The sequence below is a fragment of the Medicago sativa genome, chromosome 4, assembly GCF_051527215.1.
Source record: "Medicago sativa cultivar Bolivia chromosome 4, Bolivia_mono, whole genome shotgun sequence".
Classification (NCBI taxonomy): domain Eukaryota; kingdom Viridiplantae; phylum Streptophyta; class Magnoliopsida; order Fabales; family Fabaceae; genus Medicago; species Medicago sativa.
In genome coordinates, this window is record NC_140752.1 from 42,641,905 (window position 1) to 42,660,549 (window position 18,645).

The 18,645-nt window shown below is 35.1% G+C and overlaps 1 protein-coding gene and 1 non-coding gene across 2 annotated transcripts; one reads left to right on the forward strand and one right to left on the reverse strand.

Annotated features, from left to right (window-relative positions):
- Positions 1–1,255: 1,255 nt before the first annotated feature.
- On the reverse strand, positions 1,256–3,328 carry LOC146929385 (uncharacterized). The gene is made up of 2 exons (XM_085707304.1): positions 3,225–3,328; positions 1,256–3,137 (listed from the first exon to the last, which is right to left on the reverse strand). Exons 1-2 carry the CDS (start codon positions 3,326–3,328, stop codon positions 1,256–1,258), a joined length of 1,986 nt encoding a protein of 661 aa, XP_085563430.1.
- On the forward strand, positions 2,856–2,962 carry LOC146929386 (small nucleolar RNA R71). The gene has a single exon (XR_015009159.1). It is a non-coding gene; the product is annotated as a small nucleolar RNA R71 (small nucleolar RNA).
- Positions 3,329–18,645: the final 15,317 nt, after the last annotated feature.

An 18,645-nucleotide genomic window follows, 5' to 3' on the forward strand; every position in this document is an offset into this window, starting at 1 on the left:
GCCCAAAGAATGAAGAGCTCAGGTGCTCTAACTCTATGTAAGTCCGTCCTACCGAAGATAGTGCATCCCATAATTCTTTGAAAGTAACGGAGGACAGGGTTTTGGATAGCACTAGCTTTGTTGGACCTAGCAACGTAGTTATTCAAGCCTGTGATTGTGGTCCAAAAGGCTTCAGGGTCATAGTTCACGGGTTTTGAGTATTGACTATTTGAATCATGGATGAGCCCCGCATCGGCGAAACCCATGGTTTGGCAAAAGTAATCAAAAGTCATGTCATAGTCAGTACCTAAAAACCGAAACGAGACCTTATGTTGGGGGTAATCCGACTTTGTCTTATTTTTTATGAAGCAAAATGAACTTAAAAACTCATAGACAAGGTTTTCATACCCCGGGTAAGTTCTCATCAAGCCGGACCATCCTAGGTTTTCAATTAACGATTCTACTTGCTCTTTTATACCTAGGTCCAACATAGCAAAGAAACAAGGATAACGATTCGGAAATAAAGGTCGAGAGAGAAGTTTGTTATACCTTTTTCTTTGCTCGGAGTTCTTAAATTTGATGCCATGGAACCTTGGTGATGCTTCCTTCCCTTGCTTGCTTAAAGACATTTTTGACCGAGTTTTTGTGATGGGTATACGTTGGAAGTAAGGTTTTTGAGTGGTTGGTTGGATTTGGTTGGAAAATTTGTGGTTTTTGGTTTAGGTTAATGGGGTATACGAAAATTGGGGTTAATGGATTGGATGGATGGAAATTGATTTTATTTGGGTGTTTGTTTTTGGAATTGATTTTGGATTGGTTTGGGTGAAAGTTTTGTGTGAATTGGTGGAGTTTTGATGGAGATATGTGAGGTTTAAGGTTGAGGAAAAATGGAGGTTTAGAGAGAGAAGTTGGATGAGAGAGGTTTTTGTGTGGTTTGAATGGGAAGAAGATGAAAAATTGATGTTTATGGGAGGGGAAAGTCGCGCACGGCCGTGCGCCTTGGAGGCGTGGGCCGTGCGGACCTTGCTGTTCTGGCTGGGCAATTTTTTCAAAAAAATCGCGCACGCCCACGCGCATTGAGGCGTGGGCAGTGCGCCTGTTTCTGGTCCTCTGGGTCAAAATTTTTTCAAGTTTTCTATATCATATCGGACATGTACCTACAAAACAAGTAAAAACAACACAAAACAAACGAAAACAAAGCGGTAAAAAAAATGCGTGGGTTGCCTCCCACAAAGCGCTCTTTTCACGTCATTAGCTTGACGATTAGTGGTGATCCCTAAAATGGGTCAAAGAGGTGATGGTAGCCAGGTGGTGGTGAAGAGCATTGCTTTCCACCATATTCTTCGGCTTCGAACAAGGAGTAGTCGGTGATTCCTCTATTGATGTTATACATTTCGAAACCTATGAGCATGCCACTTATTTGGAACATAATGCATCCTTCTCTAACATTTATGACTGCTCCCGCTGTGGCTAATAAAGGTCTTCCAAGTAGGATTGGGACTTGAGGGTCCTCAGGAATGTCAACAACCACAAAATCAGCGGGAAGAAAACACCCATCTATTAAAACGGGCATATCTTCCGCAATACCAACGGGACTGATAATAGTGCGATCTGCAAGCTTAAGGGATATGTCCGTTGGCTTTAGGTTTCCTATTCCTATCCTCATGAAGAGGGACAAGGGTAACATGCTCACACTAGCTCCTAGATCGCATAAGGCTCTTTCCACATTTGTGTCTCCTATCATGATAGGGATTGCAAAACTACCAGGGTCACCAAGCTTGGGTGGTTCTCCTAGAAGGGCATTACACTCTTTGGTCAAGGTTATTGTCTCATTGCCCACGGGGATTCTCTTTTTCGAGATGACGTCTTTAACAAACTTAGCATAGGTGGGCATTTGGGACAAGACTTTCGGGACCTTGGTGTGTAGACTTTGTGTTAGCTCAACAAACTTCCTAAATTTGTCCTCTAGATTAGGCTTAACAAGCCTTTGAGGGAATGGGACTTTAGGAACATAGGGCTTTATATCTACCGGACTTTCACTCTCTTCTAGGGATTCTCTGCCTTGCACAATTACAACCTTTGGTTTTTCTAGCTCTTGGCCGTTTTCTAGGGTAACAACATTGATGTGTGCTTTAGGATTGGCCTCGGGTTGTCCTGGAAAAATTCCAGGTGTTTGAGAGGTAGAAGAAACATGTTGGGCTACTTGGGAGATTTGGGTCTCCAATGATTTGTTGCTTATGGCAAGAGAGTCTACCTTAGAAGTTAGAGTGTCAAGCGACTCTTTTAGAAGTCTAGTTTGCGACTTAAGCTCTTGGTTTTGTTTTTCTTGGTTTAGCACAAAATTTTCCAACATAAGCTCAAGATTAGATTTCTGAGCCACCCTTTGGTTGTTGCCATAGCCTGGTGGTGCTACTTGCTGCCTGAATTGATTTTTATTGTAAAAATTCTGCCCTTGACTCATACCTTGGTATTGGGCATAGTTTATTTGTTCGGGAAACAAGAGAGCACTCCCTAGCTTGCATTCATCACTAGAGTGGCCAGTAATACCGCATACTTCACAGGAAGATATAGGAGAAGAAGGAGTAGAGGCACTTACATTGAGTTTATTGAGTTTATGAGAGAGTGCTTCTACCTTAGCTGCCAAGTGATCATGAGGAGAGACCTCATATATACCGGCTTCCTTCTTTGATGGTGTTGTACCACCAATTGCCCTCTCGCTCGTCCACTGGTAGTGGTTTTGAGCCATGTCTTCTATCAGCGCATAAGCATCTGCATAATTCTTATTCATTAGTGCTCCTCCTGCTGCTGCATCAACAGTCAATTTAGTGTTATACAAAAGACCATTGTAAAAAGTATGAATTATGAGCCATTGCTCAAGACCGTGATGGGGGCAAACTCTTAGCATCTCCTTAAAACGCTCCCAAGCGTCATACAAAGATTCCCCAATTGCTTGATTGAACCTAGTAATCTGGTCCCTATACATGGCAGTTTTGGAGGGTGGAAAGAATCTAGCAAGGAAGACTTGCCTGATTTGGTCCCATGACGTAATGGAACCTTTTTCTAAGGAGTGGAACCAAGCACTAGCTCTATCTCGAAGGGAGAAAGGGAAAAGATGTAGCCTAACGGCTTCTTGGTTGGCTTTAATGGTTCCACTAAGCCTAAGAAAGGTAGAGATGTGAAGATTGGGATCCTCAGCGGGGGATCCCGAGAATTGATTTTGCTGCACAAGATGGAGAAGTGCAGGCTTGATTTCGAAATTGTTTCCTTCAACATCCGGATACACAATAACCACTACCGGCTCCTCCGTTGACGGAGTCGCATAATCTTTGAGAGTACGTGCGTCTGCCATGGCTTGGTTTTTTCATGCTTCTCTTTTTCGCCTATGGAGGTACTGTTCTATCTCGGGGATATAATCCGGAGGAATATGGCTCCCAAGACTTCTAGTTCTACGCATAAGCGGAAAAGAAATCCAAAAAGAAGAAGAAGAAGAAATCGATTGAGAAGGGGAAAGTGTAAAAACAGAAATAAAACCTAACCGTCACCAAAGTTGATCGAAATTTGGTCAACTCCCCGGCAACGGCGCCAAAAACTTGTTACCGTAAATTCGCAAGTGCACGGGTTTACCATAGTAGTAATAAAGAGAGAGTATCGATCCACAGGGAGTTATTTAAATTCCAATCAAAAGTAGTAAAGGTTAGGGAGAAATTGATAATTAGGGTTTCAAGGTAATCTAAACGACGGTTGAAAACAATAGCTAAAGGCAACCTAGGGATTATTGGTTCATCCTATGGTTGACCTAACATCCTAATCCTAATCCTTGTTTATGTAAATCCTAGTTTCTAAGGACGAATCTCTCTAAAGCCTATCCCCTTCTTCGTTCGATATCCGGGGAGTGTGTCTCTCAAGGTGTTAGACCTATTCTCATGGCTAACTCCTATATTAAGATCCTTGATTGTACGAGATTCTATAAGTACCAAGGTTCACTAGGCTATTCTCATGCTTCGCAATCCTTGTCTAAATTCACTTGTTCGGTTATTAAGACTTCTTCGTTCGATTCATCACCTTAATAACTAGGGTAACGAATTAACAAGTACTAACCCTCCGCGTTCGCATCCAAAGTTTGGTACTTGTTAATATCGTTGTGAAGAACGGTGAATTTAGATAAGAAAAGTAGGGTTACATAAACTAGGGTTTTGGATTAGGATTGTTGGATCAAGCCATAGGACTCTCCCAACAATCCCAAGGTCTAAGGGAATTACTCACTCATGGTTGGTGTTGCCATGAATGAATAAGAAGAAAATAATAAGAACAATTGAATAAAAACGAGAACTTTTATTGAGAAATAGTATTCTGTCACAATACAATATTCAGAATTCAAGATGATAAAACAAGGAGAACAAGCTCTCTATTTATAGCCTACTAATGACTTAAGCCCTAAGAAATAACTGAAGGAATATTCTCTGAAGATCCATGGGCTTTATCGTCAAAGCAGGCTGCGTAGAAAACCGCTGTTCGGAGCAAAAAGCAGCTAAAAGGGATGCTGGCAATCGCGCACGGCCGTGCGCCTTGCAGGCGTGGGCCGTGCGCCCTTCACTGACTTGGGGGAGCGAATTCTGATTTCTTCAAGTGCATATTTCGGTCCCAAATCTTGGAAATCTCCTATTTTTGTGCTCCAAATCCCTTTTCTTTAGCTCCAAGCCTTGCAAATCATATATTTGATCCTGAAATATAATATTGGATTCTTTGAAGTAAAAAGCTCTTAAATATAAATAAAAACACATAGAATCTAATTAAATCTAAATAGAATTAAACTAAATAACTTAATTAAAATACGTAATAAATCTACTTATCAAATTTGTCCTTCGATGTCCTTTATTGCGTAACTTAATATTTGAACCAATTTCGTTTTAAATTTGGTAAATAGAAAGTAATACGATGACCCTTATCGCGAAAACGAGATTTTAGCTTATATTGTTACATGTTTGTTAAATATGAAGGTTGAACATGTCCCTCGATGTCCCTTGATGCGAAACATGATATGTGAACCTATTTGGTTTGAAATTCGGTAAAATGAAAGTATTGAAATGACCCTTGTCACGAAAATGAAATGTTAGCCTATGTGGTTAGAAGTTTGATAAACAGTGAGCTTGTCCCTCGATGTCCCTTGATGCGAAACATGATATGTGAACCTATTTGGTTTTATATTTGGAAAAATGAAAATATTGGAATGACTTTGTCGCGAAAATGAGATTTTAGCCTATATGGTTAGAAGTTTGATAAAGGTTGAACTTGTCACTCGATCTCCCTTTATACGAAACATGATATGTGAACCTATTTGGTTTTGTATTCGGCAAAATGAAATTATTTGAATGACCATTGTCACAAAAATGAGATTTTAGCCTATATGGTCAAAAGTTTGATAAATATTAATGTTGAATTTGTCCCTCGATGCCCTTTATTGTGTAACATAATATTTGAACCAATTTCGTTTTAAATTTGGTAAATAGAAAGTAATACGATGACCCTTATCGCGAAAACGAGATTTTAGCTTATATTGTTACATGTCTTTTAAATATGAAGGTTGAACATGTCCTTCGATGTCCCTTGATGCGAAACATGATATGTGAACCTATTTGGTTTGAAATTCGGTAAAATGAAAGTATTGAAATGACCCTTGTCGCGAAAATGAAATGTTAGCCTATGTGGTTAGAAGTTTGATAAACAGTGAACTTGTCCTTCGATGTCCCTTGATGCGAAACATGATATGTGAACCTATTTGGTTTCATATTCGGAAAATGAAGGTATTGGAATGCTTTGTCGCGAAAATGAGATTTTAGCCTATATGGTTAGAAGTTTGATAAAGGTTGAACTTGTCCCTCGATCTCCCTTGATACGAAACATGATATGTGAACCTATTTGGTTTTGTATTCGGCAAAATGAAATTATTTGAATAACCGTTGTCCCAAAAATGAGATTTTAGCCTATATGGTTAAAAGTTTGATAAATATTAATGTTGAATTTGTCCCTCGATGTCCTTTATTGCGTAACATAATATTTGAACCAATTTCATTTTAAATTTGGTAAATAGAAAGTAATGAGATGACCCTTATCGCGAAAATGAGATTTTAGCTTATATTGTTACATGTTTGTTAAATATGAAGGTTGAACATGTCCCTCGATGTCCCTTGATGCGAAAGATGATATGTGAACCTATTTGGTTTCATATTCGGAAAAATGAAAGTATTGAAATGACTTTATCGCAAAAATGAGATTTTAGCCTATATGGTTAGAAGTTTGATAAAGGTTGAACTTGTCCCTCGATCTCCCTTTATACGAAACATGATATGTGAACCTATTTGGTTTTGTATTCGGCAAAATGAAATTATTTGAATGACCATTGTCCCAAAAATGAGATTTTAGCCTATATGGTCAAAAGTTTGATAAATATTAATGTTGAATTTGTCCCTCGATGTCCTTTATTGCGTAACATAATATTTGAACCAATTTCGTTTTAAATTTGGTAAATAGAAAGTAATACGATGACCCTTATCGCGAAAACGAGATTTTAGCTTATATTGTTACATGTCTGTTAAATATGAAGGTTGAACATGTCCTTCGATGTCCCCTGATGCGAAACATGATATGTGAACCTATTTGGTTTGAAATTCGGTAAAATGAAAGTATTGAAATGACCCTTGTCGCGAAAATGAAATGTTAGCCAATGTGGTTTAAAGTTTGATAAACAGTGAACTTGTCCTTCGATGTCCCTTGATGCGAAACATGATATGTCAACCTATTTGGTTTCATATTCAGAAAAATGAAAGTATTGGAATGCTTTGTCGTGAAAATGAGATTTTAGCCTATATGGTTAGAAGTTTGATAAAGGTTGAACTTGTCCCTCGATCTCCCTTGATACGAAACATGATATGTGAACCTATTTGGTTTTGTATTCGGCAAAATGAAATTATTTGAATGACCGTTGTCCCAAAAATGAGATTTTAGCCTATATGGTTAAAAGTTTGATAAATATTAATGTTGAATTTGTCCCTCGATGTCCTTTATTGCATAACATAATATTTAAACCAATTTCGTTTTAAATTTGGTAAATAGAAAGTAATGAGATGACCCTTATCGCGAAAACGAGATTTTAGCTTATATTGTTACATGTTTGTTAAATATGAAGGTTGAACATGTCCCTCAATGTCCATTGATGCGAAACATGATATGTGAACCTATTTGGTTTGAAATTCGGTAAAATGAAAGTATTGAAATGACCCTTGTCGCGAAAATGAAATGTTAGCCTATGTGGTTAGAAGTTTGATAAACAACGAACATGTCCGTCGATGTCACTTGATGTGAAACATGATATGTGAACCTATTTGGTTTTATATTCGGAAAAATGAAAGTATTGGAATGACTTTGTCACGAAAATGAGATTTTAGCCTATATGGTTAGAAGTTTGATAAAGGTTGAACTTGTCCCTCGATCTCGCTTGATACGAAACAAGATATGCGAACCTATTTGGTTTTGTATTCGGCAAAATGAAATTATTTGAATGTCCATTGTCCCAAAAATGAGATTTTAGCCTATATGGTCAAAAGTTTGATAAATATTAATGTTGAATTTGTCCCTCGATGTCCTTTATTGCGTGACATAATTTTTGAACCAATTTCGTTTTAAATTTGGTAAATAGAAACTAATAAGATGACCCTTATCGCGAAAATGAGATTTTAGCTTATATTGTTACATGTTTGTTAAATATGAAGGTTGAACATGTCCCTCGATGTCCCTTGATGCGAAAGATGATATGTGAACCTATTTGGTTTCATATTCGGTAAAATGAAAGTATTGAAATGACCCTTGTCGAGAAAATGAAATGTTAGCCTATGTGGTTAGAAGTTTGATAAACAGTGAACTTGTCCCTCGATGTCCCTTGATGCGAAACATGATATGTGAACCTATTTGGTTTTATATTTGGAAAAATGAAAATATTGGAATGACTTTGTCGCGAAAATGAGATTTTAGCCTATATGGTTAGAAGTTTGATAAAGGTTGAACTTGTCCCTCGATCTCCCTTTATAAGAAACATGATATGTGAACCTATTTGGTTTTGTATTCGGCAAAATGAAATTATTTGAATGACCATTGTCCCAAAAATGAGATTTTAGCCTATATGGTCAAAAGTTTGATAAATATTAATGTTGAATTTGTCCCTCGATGTCCTTTATTGCGTAACATAATATTTGAACCAATTTCGTTTTAAATTTGGTAAATAGAAAGTAGAACGATGACCCTTATCGCGAAAACGAGATTTTAGCTTATATTGTTACATGTTTGTTAAATATGAAGGTTGAACATGTCCCTCGATGTCCCTTGATGCGAAACATGATACGTGAACCTATTTGGTTTGAAATTCGGTAAAATGAAAGTATTGAAATGACCCTTGTCTCGAAAATGAAATGTTAGCCTATGTGGTTAGAAGTTTGATAAACAGTGAACTTGTCCTTCGATGTCCCTTGATGCGAAACATGATATGTGAACCTATTTGGTTTCATATTCAAAAAAATGAAAGTATTGGAATGCTTTGTAGCGAAAATGAGATTTTAGCCTATATGGTTAGAAGTTTGATAAAGGTTGAACTTGTCGCTCGATCTACCTTGATACGAAACATGATATGTGAACCTATTTGGTTTTGTATTCGGCAAAATGAAATTATTTGAATGACCGTTGTCCCAAAAATGAGATTTTAGCCTATATGGTTAAAAGTTTGATAAATATTAATGTTGAATTTGTCCCTCGATGTCCTTTATTGCGTAACATAATATTTGAACCAATTTCGTTTTAAATTTGGTAAATAGAAAATAATGAGATGACCCTTATCGCGAAAATGAGATTTTAGCGTATATTGTTACATGTTTGTTAAATATGAAGGTTGAACATGGCCCTCGATGTCCCTTGATGCGAAAGATGATATGTGAACCTATTTGGTTTCATATTCGGAAAAATGAAAGTATTGAAATGACTTTATCGCAAAAATGAGATTTTAGCCTATATGGTTAGAAGTTTGATAAAGGTTGAACTTGTCCCTCGATCTCCCTTGATACAAAACATGATATGTGAACCTATTTGGTTTTGTATTCGGCAAAATGAAATTATTTGAATGACCATTGTCCCAAAAATGAGATTTTAGCTTATATGGTTAAAAGTTTGATAAATATTAATGTTGAATTTGTCCCTCGATGTCCTTTATTGCATAACATAATATTTAAACCAATTTCGTTTTAAATTTGGTAAATAGAAAGTAATGAGATGACCCTTATCGCGAAAACGAGATTTTATCTTATATTGTTACATGTTTGTTAAATATGAAGGTTGAACATGTCCCTCGATGTCCCTTGATGCGAAACATGATATGTGAACCTATTTGGTTTGAAATTCGGTAAAATGAAAGTATTGAAATGACCCTTGTCGCGAAAATGAAATGTTAGCCTATGTGGTTAGAAGTTTGATAAACAGCGAACTTGTCCCTCGATGTCACTTGATGTGAAACATGATATGTGAACCTATTTGGTTTTATATTCGGAAAAATGAAAGTATTGGAATGACTTTGTCGTGAAAATGAGATTTTAGATTATATGGTTAGAAGTTTGATAAAGGTTGAACTTGTCCCTCGATCTCGCTTGATACGAAACATGATATGCGAACCTATTTGGTTTTGTATTCGGCAAGATGAAATTATTTGAATGTCCATTGTCCCAAAAATGAGATTTTAGCCTATATGGTCAAAAGTTTGATGAATATTAATGTTGAATTTGTCCCTCGATGTCCTTTATTGCGTAACATAATATTTGAACCAATTTCGTTTTAAATTTGGTAAATAGAAAGTAATACGATGACCCTTATCGCGAAAACGAGATTTTAGCTTATATTGTTACATGTTTGTTAAATATGAAGGTTGAACATGTCCCTCGATGTCCCTTGACGCGAAACGTGATACGTGAACCTATTTGGTTTGCAATTCGGTAAAATGAAAGTATTGAAATGACCCTTGTCGCGAAAATGAAATGTTAGCCTATGTGGTTAGAAGTTTGATAAACAGTGAACTTGTCCTTCGATGTCCCTTGATGCGAAACATGATATGTGAACCTATTTGGTTTCATATTCGAAAAAATGAAAGTATTGGAATGCTTTGTCGCGAAAATGAGATTTTAGCCTATATGGTTAGAAGTTTGATAAAGGTTGAACTTGTCCCTCGATCTCCCTTGATACGAAACATGATATGTGAACCTATTTGGTTTTCTATTCGGCAAAATGAAATTATTTGAATTACCGTTGTCCCAAAAATGAGATTTTAGCCTATATGGTTAAAAGTTTGATAAATATTAATGTTGAATTTGTCCCTCGATGTCCTTTATTGCGTAACATAATATTTGAACCAATTTCGTTTTAAATTTGGTAAATAGAAAGTAATGAGATGACCCTTATCTCAAAAATGAGATTTTAGCGTATATTGTTACATGTTTGTTAAATATGAAGGTTGAACATGTCCCTCGATGTCCCTTGATGCGAAAGATGATATGTGAACCTATTTGGTTTCATATTCGGAAAAATGAAAGTAGTGAAATGACTTTATCGCAAAAATGAGATTTTAGCCTATATGGTTAGAAGTTTGACAAAGGTTGAACTTGTCCCTCGATCTCCCTTGATACAAAACATGATATGTGAACCTATTTGGTTTTGTATTCGGCAAAATGAAATTATTTGAATGACCATTGTCCCAAAAATGAGATTTTAGCTTATATGGTTAAAAGTTTGATAAATATTAATGTTGAATTTGTCCCTCGATGTCCTTTATTGCATAACATAATATTTAAACCAATTTCGTTTTAAATTTGGTAAATAGAAAGTAATGAGATGACCCTTATCGCGAAAACGACATTTTAGCTTATATTGTTACATGTTTGTTAAATATGAAGGTTGAACATGTCCCTCGATGTCCCTTGATGCGAAACATGATATGTGAACCTATTTGGTTTGAAATTCGGTAAAATGAAAGTATTGAAATGACCCTTGTCGCGAAAATGAAATGTTAGCCTATGTGGTTAGAAGTTTGATAAACAGCGAACTTGTCCCTCGATGTCACTTGATGTGAAACATGATATGTGAACCTATTTGGTTTGAAATTCGGTAAAATGAAAGTATTGAAATGACCCTTGTCGCGAAAATGAAATGTTAGCCTATGTGGTTAGAAGTTTGATAAACAGCGAACTTGTCCCTCGATGTCACTTGATGTGAAACATGATATGTGAACCTATTTGGTTTTATATTCGGAAAAATGAAAGTATTGGAATGACTTTGTCGTGAAAATGAGATTTTAGATTATATGGTTAGAAGTTTGATAAAGGTTGAACTTGTCCCTCGATCTCGCTTGATACGAAACATGATATGCGATCCTATTTGGTTTTGTATTCGGCAAAATAAAATTATTTGAATGTCCATTGTCCCAAAAATGAGATTTTAGCCTATATGGTGAAAAGTTTGATAAATATTAATGTTGAATTTGTCCCTCGATGTCCTTTATTGCGTAACATAATATTTGAACCAATTTCGTTTTAAATTTGGTAAATAGAAAGTAATACGATGACCCTTATCGCGAAAACGAGATTTTAGCTTATATTGTTACATGTTTGTTAAATATGAAGGTTGAACATGTCCCTCGATGTCCCTTGACGCGAAACGTGATACGTGAACCTATTTGGTTTGCAATTCGGTAAAATGAAAGTATTGAAATGACCCTTGTCGCGAAAATGAAATGTTAGCCTATGTGGTTAGAAGTTTGATAAACAGTGAACTTGTCCTTCGATGTCCCTTGATGCGAAACATGATATGTGAACCTATTTGGTTTCATATTCGAAAAAATGAAAGTATTGGAATGCTTTGTCGCGAAAATGAGATTTTAGCCTATATGGTTAGAAGTTTGATAAAGGTTGAACTTGTCCCTCGATCTCCCTTGATACGAAACATGATATGTGAACCTATTTGGTTTTGTATTCGGCAAAATGAAATTATTTGAATGACCGTTGTCCCAAAAATGAGATTTTAGCCTATATGGTTAAAAGTTTGATAAATATTAATGTTGAATTTGTCCCTCGATGTCCTTTATTGCGTAACATAATATTTGAACCAATTTCATTTTAAATTTGGTAAATAGAAAGTAATGAGATGACCCTTATCGCAAAAATGAGATTTTAGCGTATATTGTTACATGTTTATTAAATATGAAGGTTGAACATGTCCCTCGATGTCCCTTGATGCGAAAGATGATATGTGAACCTATTTGGTTTCATATTCGGAAAAATGAAAGTAGTGAAATGACTTTATCGCAAAAATGAGATTTTAGCCTATATGGTTAGAAGTTTGACAAAGGTTGAACTTGTCCCTCGATCTCCCTTGATACAAAACATGATATGTGAACCTATTTGGTTTTGTATTCGGCAAAATGAAATTATTTGAATGACCATTGTCCCAAAAATGAGATTTTAGCTTATATGGTTAAAAGTTTGATAAATATTAATGTTGAATTTGTCCCTCGATGTCCTTTATTGCATAACATAATATTTAAACCAATTTCGTTTTAAATTTGGTAAATAGAAAGTAATGAGATGACCCTTATCGCGAAAACGAGATTTTAGCTTATATTGTTACATGTTTGTTAAATATGAAGGTTGAACATGTCCCTCGATGTCCCTTGATGCGAAACATGATATGTGAACCTATTTGGTTTGAAATTCGGTAAAATGAAAGTATTGAAATGACCCTTGTCGCGAAAATGAAATGTTAGCCTATGTGGTTAGAAGTTTGATAAACAGCGAACTTGTCCCTCGATGTCACTTGATGTGAAACATGATATGTGAACCTATTTGGTTTTATATTCGGAAAAATGAAAGTATTGGAATGACTTTGTCTTGAAAATGAGATTTTAGCCTATATGGTTAGAAGTTTGATAAAGGTTGAACTTGTCCCTCGATCTCGCTTGATACGAAACATGATATGCGAACCTATTTGGTTTTGTATTCGGCAAAATGAAATTATTTGAATGTCCATTGTCCCAAAAATGAGATTTTAGCCTATATGGTCAAAAGTTTGATAAATATTAATGTTGAATTTGTCCCTCGATGTCCTTTATTGCGTAACATAATATTTGAACCAATTTCGTTTTAAATTTGGTAAATAGAAAGTAATGAGATGACCCTTATCGCGAAAATGAGATTTTAGCTTATATTGTTACATGTTTGTTAAATATGAAGGTTGAACATGTCCCTCGATGTCCCTTGATGCGAAACATGATACGTGAACCTATTTGGTTTGAAATTCGGTAAAATGAAAGTATTGAAATGGCCCTTGTCGCGAAAATGAAATGTTAGCCTATGTGGTTAGAAGTTTGATAAACAGTGAACTTGTCCTTCGATGTCCCTTGATGCGAAACATGATATGTGAACCTATTTGGTTTCATATTCGGAAAAATGAAAGTATTGGAATGACTTTGTCGCAAAAATGAGATTTTAGCCTATATGGTTAGAAGTTTGATAAAGGTTGAACTTGTCCCTCGATCTCCCTTGATACGAAACATGATATGTGAACCTATTTGGTTTTCTATTCGGCAAAATGAAATTATTTGAATGACCGTTGTCCCAAAAATGAGATTTTAGCCTATATGGTTAAAAGTTTGATAAATATTAATGTTGAATTTGTCCCTCGATGTCCTTTATTGCGTAACATAATATTTGAACCAATTTCGTTTTAAATTTGGTAAATAGAAAGTAATGAGATGACCCTTATCGCGAAAATGAGATTTTAGCTTATATTGTTACATGCTTGTTAAATATGAAGGTTGAACATGTCCCTCGATGTCCCTTGATGCGAAAGATGATATGTGAACCTATTTGGTTTCATATTCGGAAAAATGAAAGTATTGAAATGACTTTATCGCAAAAATGAGATTTTAGCCTATATGGTTAGAAGTTTGATAAAGGTTGAACTTGTCCCTCGATCTCCCTTGATACAAAACATGATATGTGAACCTATTTGGTTTTGTATTCGGCAAAATGAAATTATTTGAATGACCATTGTCCCAAAAATGAGATTTTAGCTTATATGGTTAAAAGTTTGATAAATATTAATGTTGAATTTGTCCCTCGATGTCCTTTATTGCATAACATAATATTTAAACCAATTTCGTTTTAAATTTGGTAAATAGAAAGTAATGAGATGACCCTTATCGCGAAAACGAGATTTTAGCTTATATTGTTACATGTTTGTTAAATATGAAGGTTGAACATGTCCCTCGATGTCCCTTGATGCAAAACATGATATGTGAACCTATTTGGTTTGAAATTCGGTAAAATGAAAGTATTGAAATGACCCTTGTCGCGAAAATGAAATGTTAGCCTATGTGGTTAGAAGTTTGATAAACAGTGAACTTGTCCCTCGATGTCACTTGATGTGAAACATGATATGTGAACCTATTGGGTTTTATATTCGGAAAAATGAAAGTATTGGAATGACTTTGTCGCGAATATGAGATTTTAGCCTATATGGTTAGAAGTTTGATAAAGGTTGAACTTGTCCCTCGATCTCGCTTGATACGAAACATGATATGCGAACTTATTTGGTTTTGTATTCGGCAAAATGAAATTATTTGAATGTCCATTGTCCCAAAAATGAGATTTTAGCCTATATGGTTAAAGTTTGATTAATATTAATGTTGAATTTGTCCCTCGATTTCCTTTATTGCGTGACATAATATTTGAACCAATTTCGTTTTAAATTTGGTAAATAGAAAGTAATACGATGACCCTTATCGCGAAAACGAGATTTTAGCTTATATTGTTACATGTTTGTTAAATATGAAGGTTGAACATGTCCCTCGATGTCCCTAGATGCGAAAAATGATATGTGAACCTATTTGGTTTGAAATTCGGTAAAATGAAAGTATTGAAATGACCCTTGTCACGAAAATGAAATGTTAGCCTATGTGGTTAGAAGTTTGATAAACAGCGAACTTGTCCCTCGATGTCACTTGATGGGAAACATGATATGTGAACCTATTTGGTTTTATATTCGGAAAAATGAAAGTATTGGAATGCTTTGTCGCGAAAATGAGATTTTAGCCTATATGGTTAGAAGTTTGACAAAGGTTGAACTTGTCCCTCGATACGAAACATGATATGTGAACCTATTTGGTTTTGTATTCGGCAAAATGAAATTATTTGAATGACCGTTGTCCCAAAAATGAGATTTTAGCCTATATGGTCAAAAGTTTGATAAATATTAATGTTGAATTTGTCCCTCGATGTCCTTTATTGCGTAACATAATATTTGAACCAATTTCGTTTTAAATTTGGTAAATAGAAAGTAATGAGATGACCCTTATCGCGAAAATGAGATTTTAGCTTATATTGTTACATGTTTGTTAAATATGAAGGTTGAACATGTCCCTCGATGTCCCTTGATGCGAAACATGATACGTGAACCTATTTGGTTTGAAATTCGGTAAAATGAAAGTATTGAAATGACCCTTGTCGCGAAAATGAAATGTTAGCCTATGTGGTTAGAAGTTTGATAAACAGTGAACTTGTCCTTCGATGTCCCTTGATGCGAAACATGATATGTGAACCTATTTGGTTTCATATTCGGAAAAATGAAAGTATTGGAATGACTTTGTCGCAAAAATGAGATTTTAGCCTATATGGTTAGAAGTTTGATAAAGGTTGAACTTGTCCCTCGATCTCCCTTGATACGAAACATGATATGTGAACCTATTTGGTTTTCTATTCGGCAAAATGAAATTATTTGAATGACCGTTGTCCCAAAAATGAGATTTTAGCCTATATGGTTAAAAGTTTGATAAATATTAATGTTGAATTTGTCCCTCGATGTCCTTTATTGCGTAACATAATATTTGAACCAATTTCGTTTTAAATTTGGTAAATAGAAAGTAATGAGATGACCCTTATCGCGAAAATGAGATTTTAGCTTATATTGTTACATGCTTGTTAAATATGAAGGTTGAACATGTCCCTCGATGTCCCTTGATGCGAAAGATGATATGTGAACCTATTTGGTTTCATATTCGGAAAAATGAAAGTATTGAAATGACTTTATCGCAAAAATGAGATTTTAGCCTATATGGTTAGAAGTTTGATAAAGGTTGAACTTGTCCCTCGATCCCCCTTGATACAAAACATGATATGTGAACCTATTTGGTTTTGTATTCGGCAAAATGAAATTATTTGAATGACCATTGTCCCAAAAATGAGATTTTAGCTTATATGGTTAAAAGTTTGATAAATATTAATGTTGAATTTGTCCCTCGATGTCCTATATTGCATAACATAATATTTAAACCAATTTCGTTTTAAATTTGGTAAATAGAAAGTAATGAGATGACCCTTATCGCGAAAACGAGATTTTAGCTTATATTGTTACATGTTTGTTAAATATGAAGGTTGAACATGTCCCTCGATGTCCCTTGATGCGAAACATGATATGTGAACCTATTTGGTTTGAAATTCGGTAAAATGAAAGTATTGAAATGACCCTTGTCGCGAAAATGAAATGTTAGCCTATGTGGTTAGAAGTTTCATAAACAGTGAACTTGTCCCTCGATGTCACTTGATGTGAAACATGATATGTGAACCTATTGGGTTTTATATTCGGAAAAATGAAAGTATTGGAATGACTTTGTCGCGAAAATGAGATTTTAGCCTATATGGTTAGAAGTTTGATAAAGGTTGAACTTGTCCCTCGATCTCGCTTGATACGAAACATGATATGCGAACTTATTTGGTTTTGTATTCGGCAAAATGAAATTATTTGAATGTCCATTGTCCCAAAAATGAGATTTTAGCCTATATGGTTAAAGTTTGATTAATATTAATGTTGAATTTGTCCCTCGATTTCCTTTATTGCGTGACATAATATTTGAACCAATTTCGTTTTAAATTTGGTAAATAGAAAGTAATACGATGACCCTTATCGCGAAAACGAGATTTTAGCTTATATTGTTACATGTTTGTTAAATATGAAGGTTGAACATGTCCCTCGATGTCCCTAGATGCGAAAAATGATATGTGAACCTATTTGGTTTGAAATTCGGTAAAATGAAAGTATTGAAATGACCCTTGTCACGAAAATGAAATGTTAGCCTATGTGGTTAGAAGTTTGATAAACAGCGAACTTGTCCCTCGATGTCACTTGATGGGAAACATGATATGTGAACCTATTTGGTTTTATATTCGGAAAAATGAAAGTATTGGAATGCTTTGTCGCGAAAATGAGATTTTAGCCTATATGGTTAGAAGTTTGACAAAGGTTGAACTTGTCCCTCGATACGAAACATGATATGTGAACCTATTTGGTTTTGTATTCGGCAAAATGAAATTATTTGAATGACCGTTGTCCCAAAAATGAGATTTTAGCCTATATGGTCAAAAGTTTGATAAATATTAATGTTGAATTTGTCCCTCGATGTCCTTTATTGCGTAACATAATATTTGAACCAATTTCGTTTTAAATTTGGTAAATAGAAAGTAATGAGATGACCCTTATCGCGAAAATGAGATTTTAGCTTATATTGTTACATGTTTGTTAAATATGAAGGTTGAACATGTCCCTCGATGTCCCTTGATGCGAAACATGATACGTGAACCTATTTGGTTTGAAATTCGGTAAAATGAAAGTATTGAAATGACCCTTGTCGCGAAAATGAAATGTTAGCCTATGTGGTTAGAAGTTTGATAAACAGTGAACTTGTCCTTCGATGTCCCTTGATGCGAAACATGATATGTGAACCTATTTGGTTTCATATTCGGAAAAATGAAAGTATTGGAATGACTTTGTCGCAAAAATGAGATTTTAGCCTATATGGTTAGAAGTTTGATAAAGGTTGAACTTGTCCCTCGATCTCCCTTGATACGAAACATGATATGTGAACCTATTTGGTTTTCTATTCGGCAAAATGAAATTATTTGAATGACCGTTGTCCCAAAAATGAGATTTTAGCCTATATGGTTAAAAGTTTGATAAATATTAATGTTGAATTTGTCCCTCGATGTCCTTTATTGCGTAACATAATATTTGAACCAATTTCGTTTTAAATTTGGTAAATAGAAAGTAATGAGATGACCCTTATCGCGAAAATGAGATTTTAGCTTATATTGTTACATGCTTGTTAAATATGAAGGTTGAACATGTCCCTCGATGTCCCTTGATGCGAAAGATGATATGTGAACCTATTTGGTTTCATATTCGGAAAAATGAAAGTATTGAAATGACTTTATCGCAAAAATGAGATTTTAGCCTATATGGTTAGAAGTTTGATAAAGGTTGAACTTGTCCCTCGATCCCCCTTGATACAAAACATGATATGTGAACCTATTTGGTTTTGTATTCGGCAAAATGAAATTATTTGAATGACCATTGTCCCAAAAATGAGATTTTAGCTTATATGGTTAAAAGTTTGATAAATATTAATGTTGAATTTGTCCCTCGATGTCCTATATTGCATAACATAATATTTAAACCAATTTCGTTTTAAATTTGGTAAATAGAAAGTAATGAGATGACCCTTATCGCGAAAACGAGATTTTAGCTTATATTGTTACA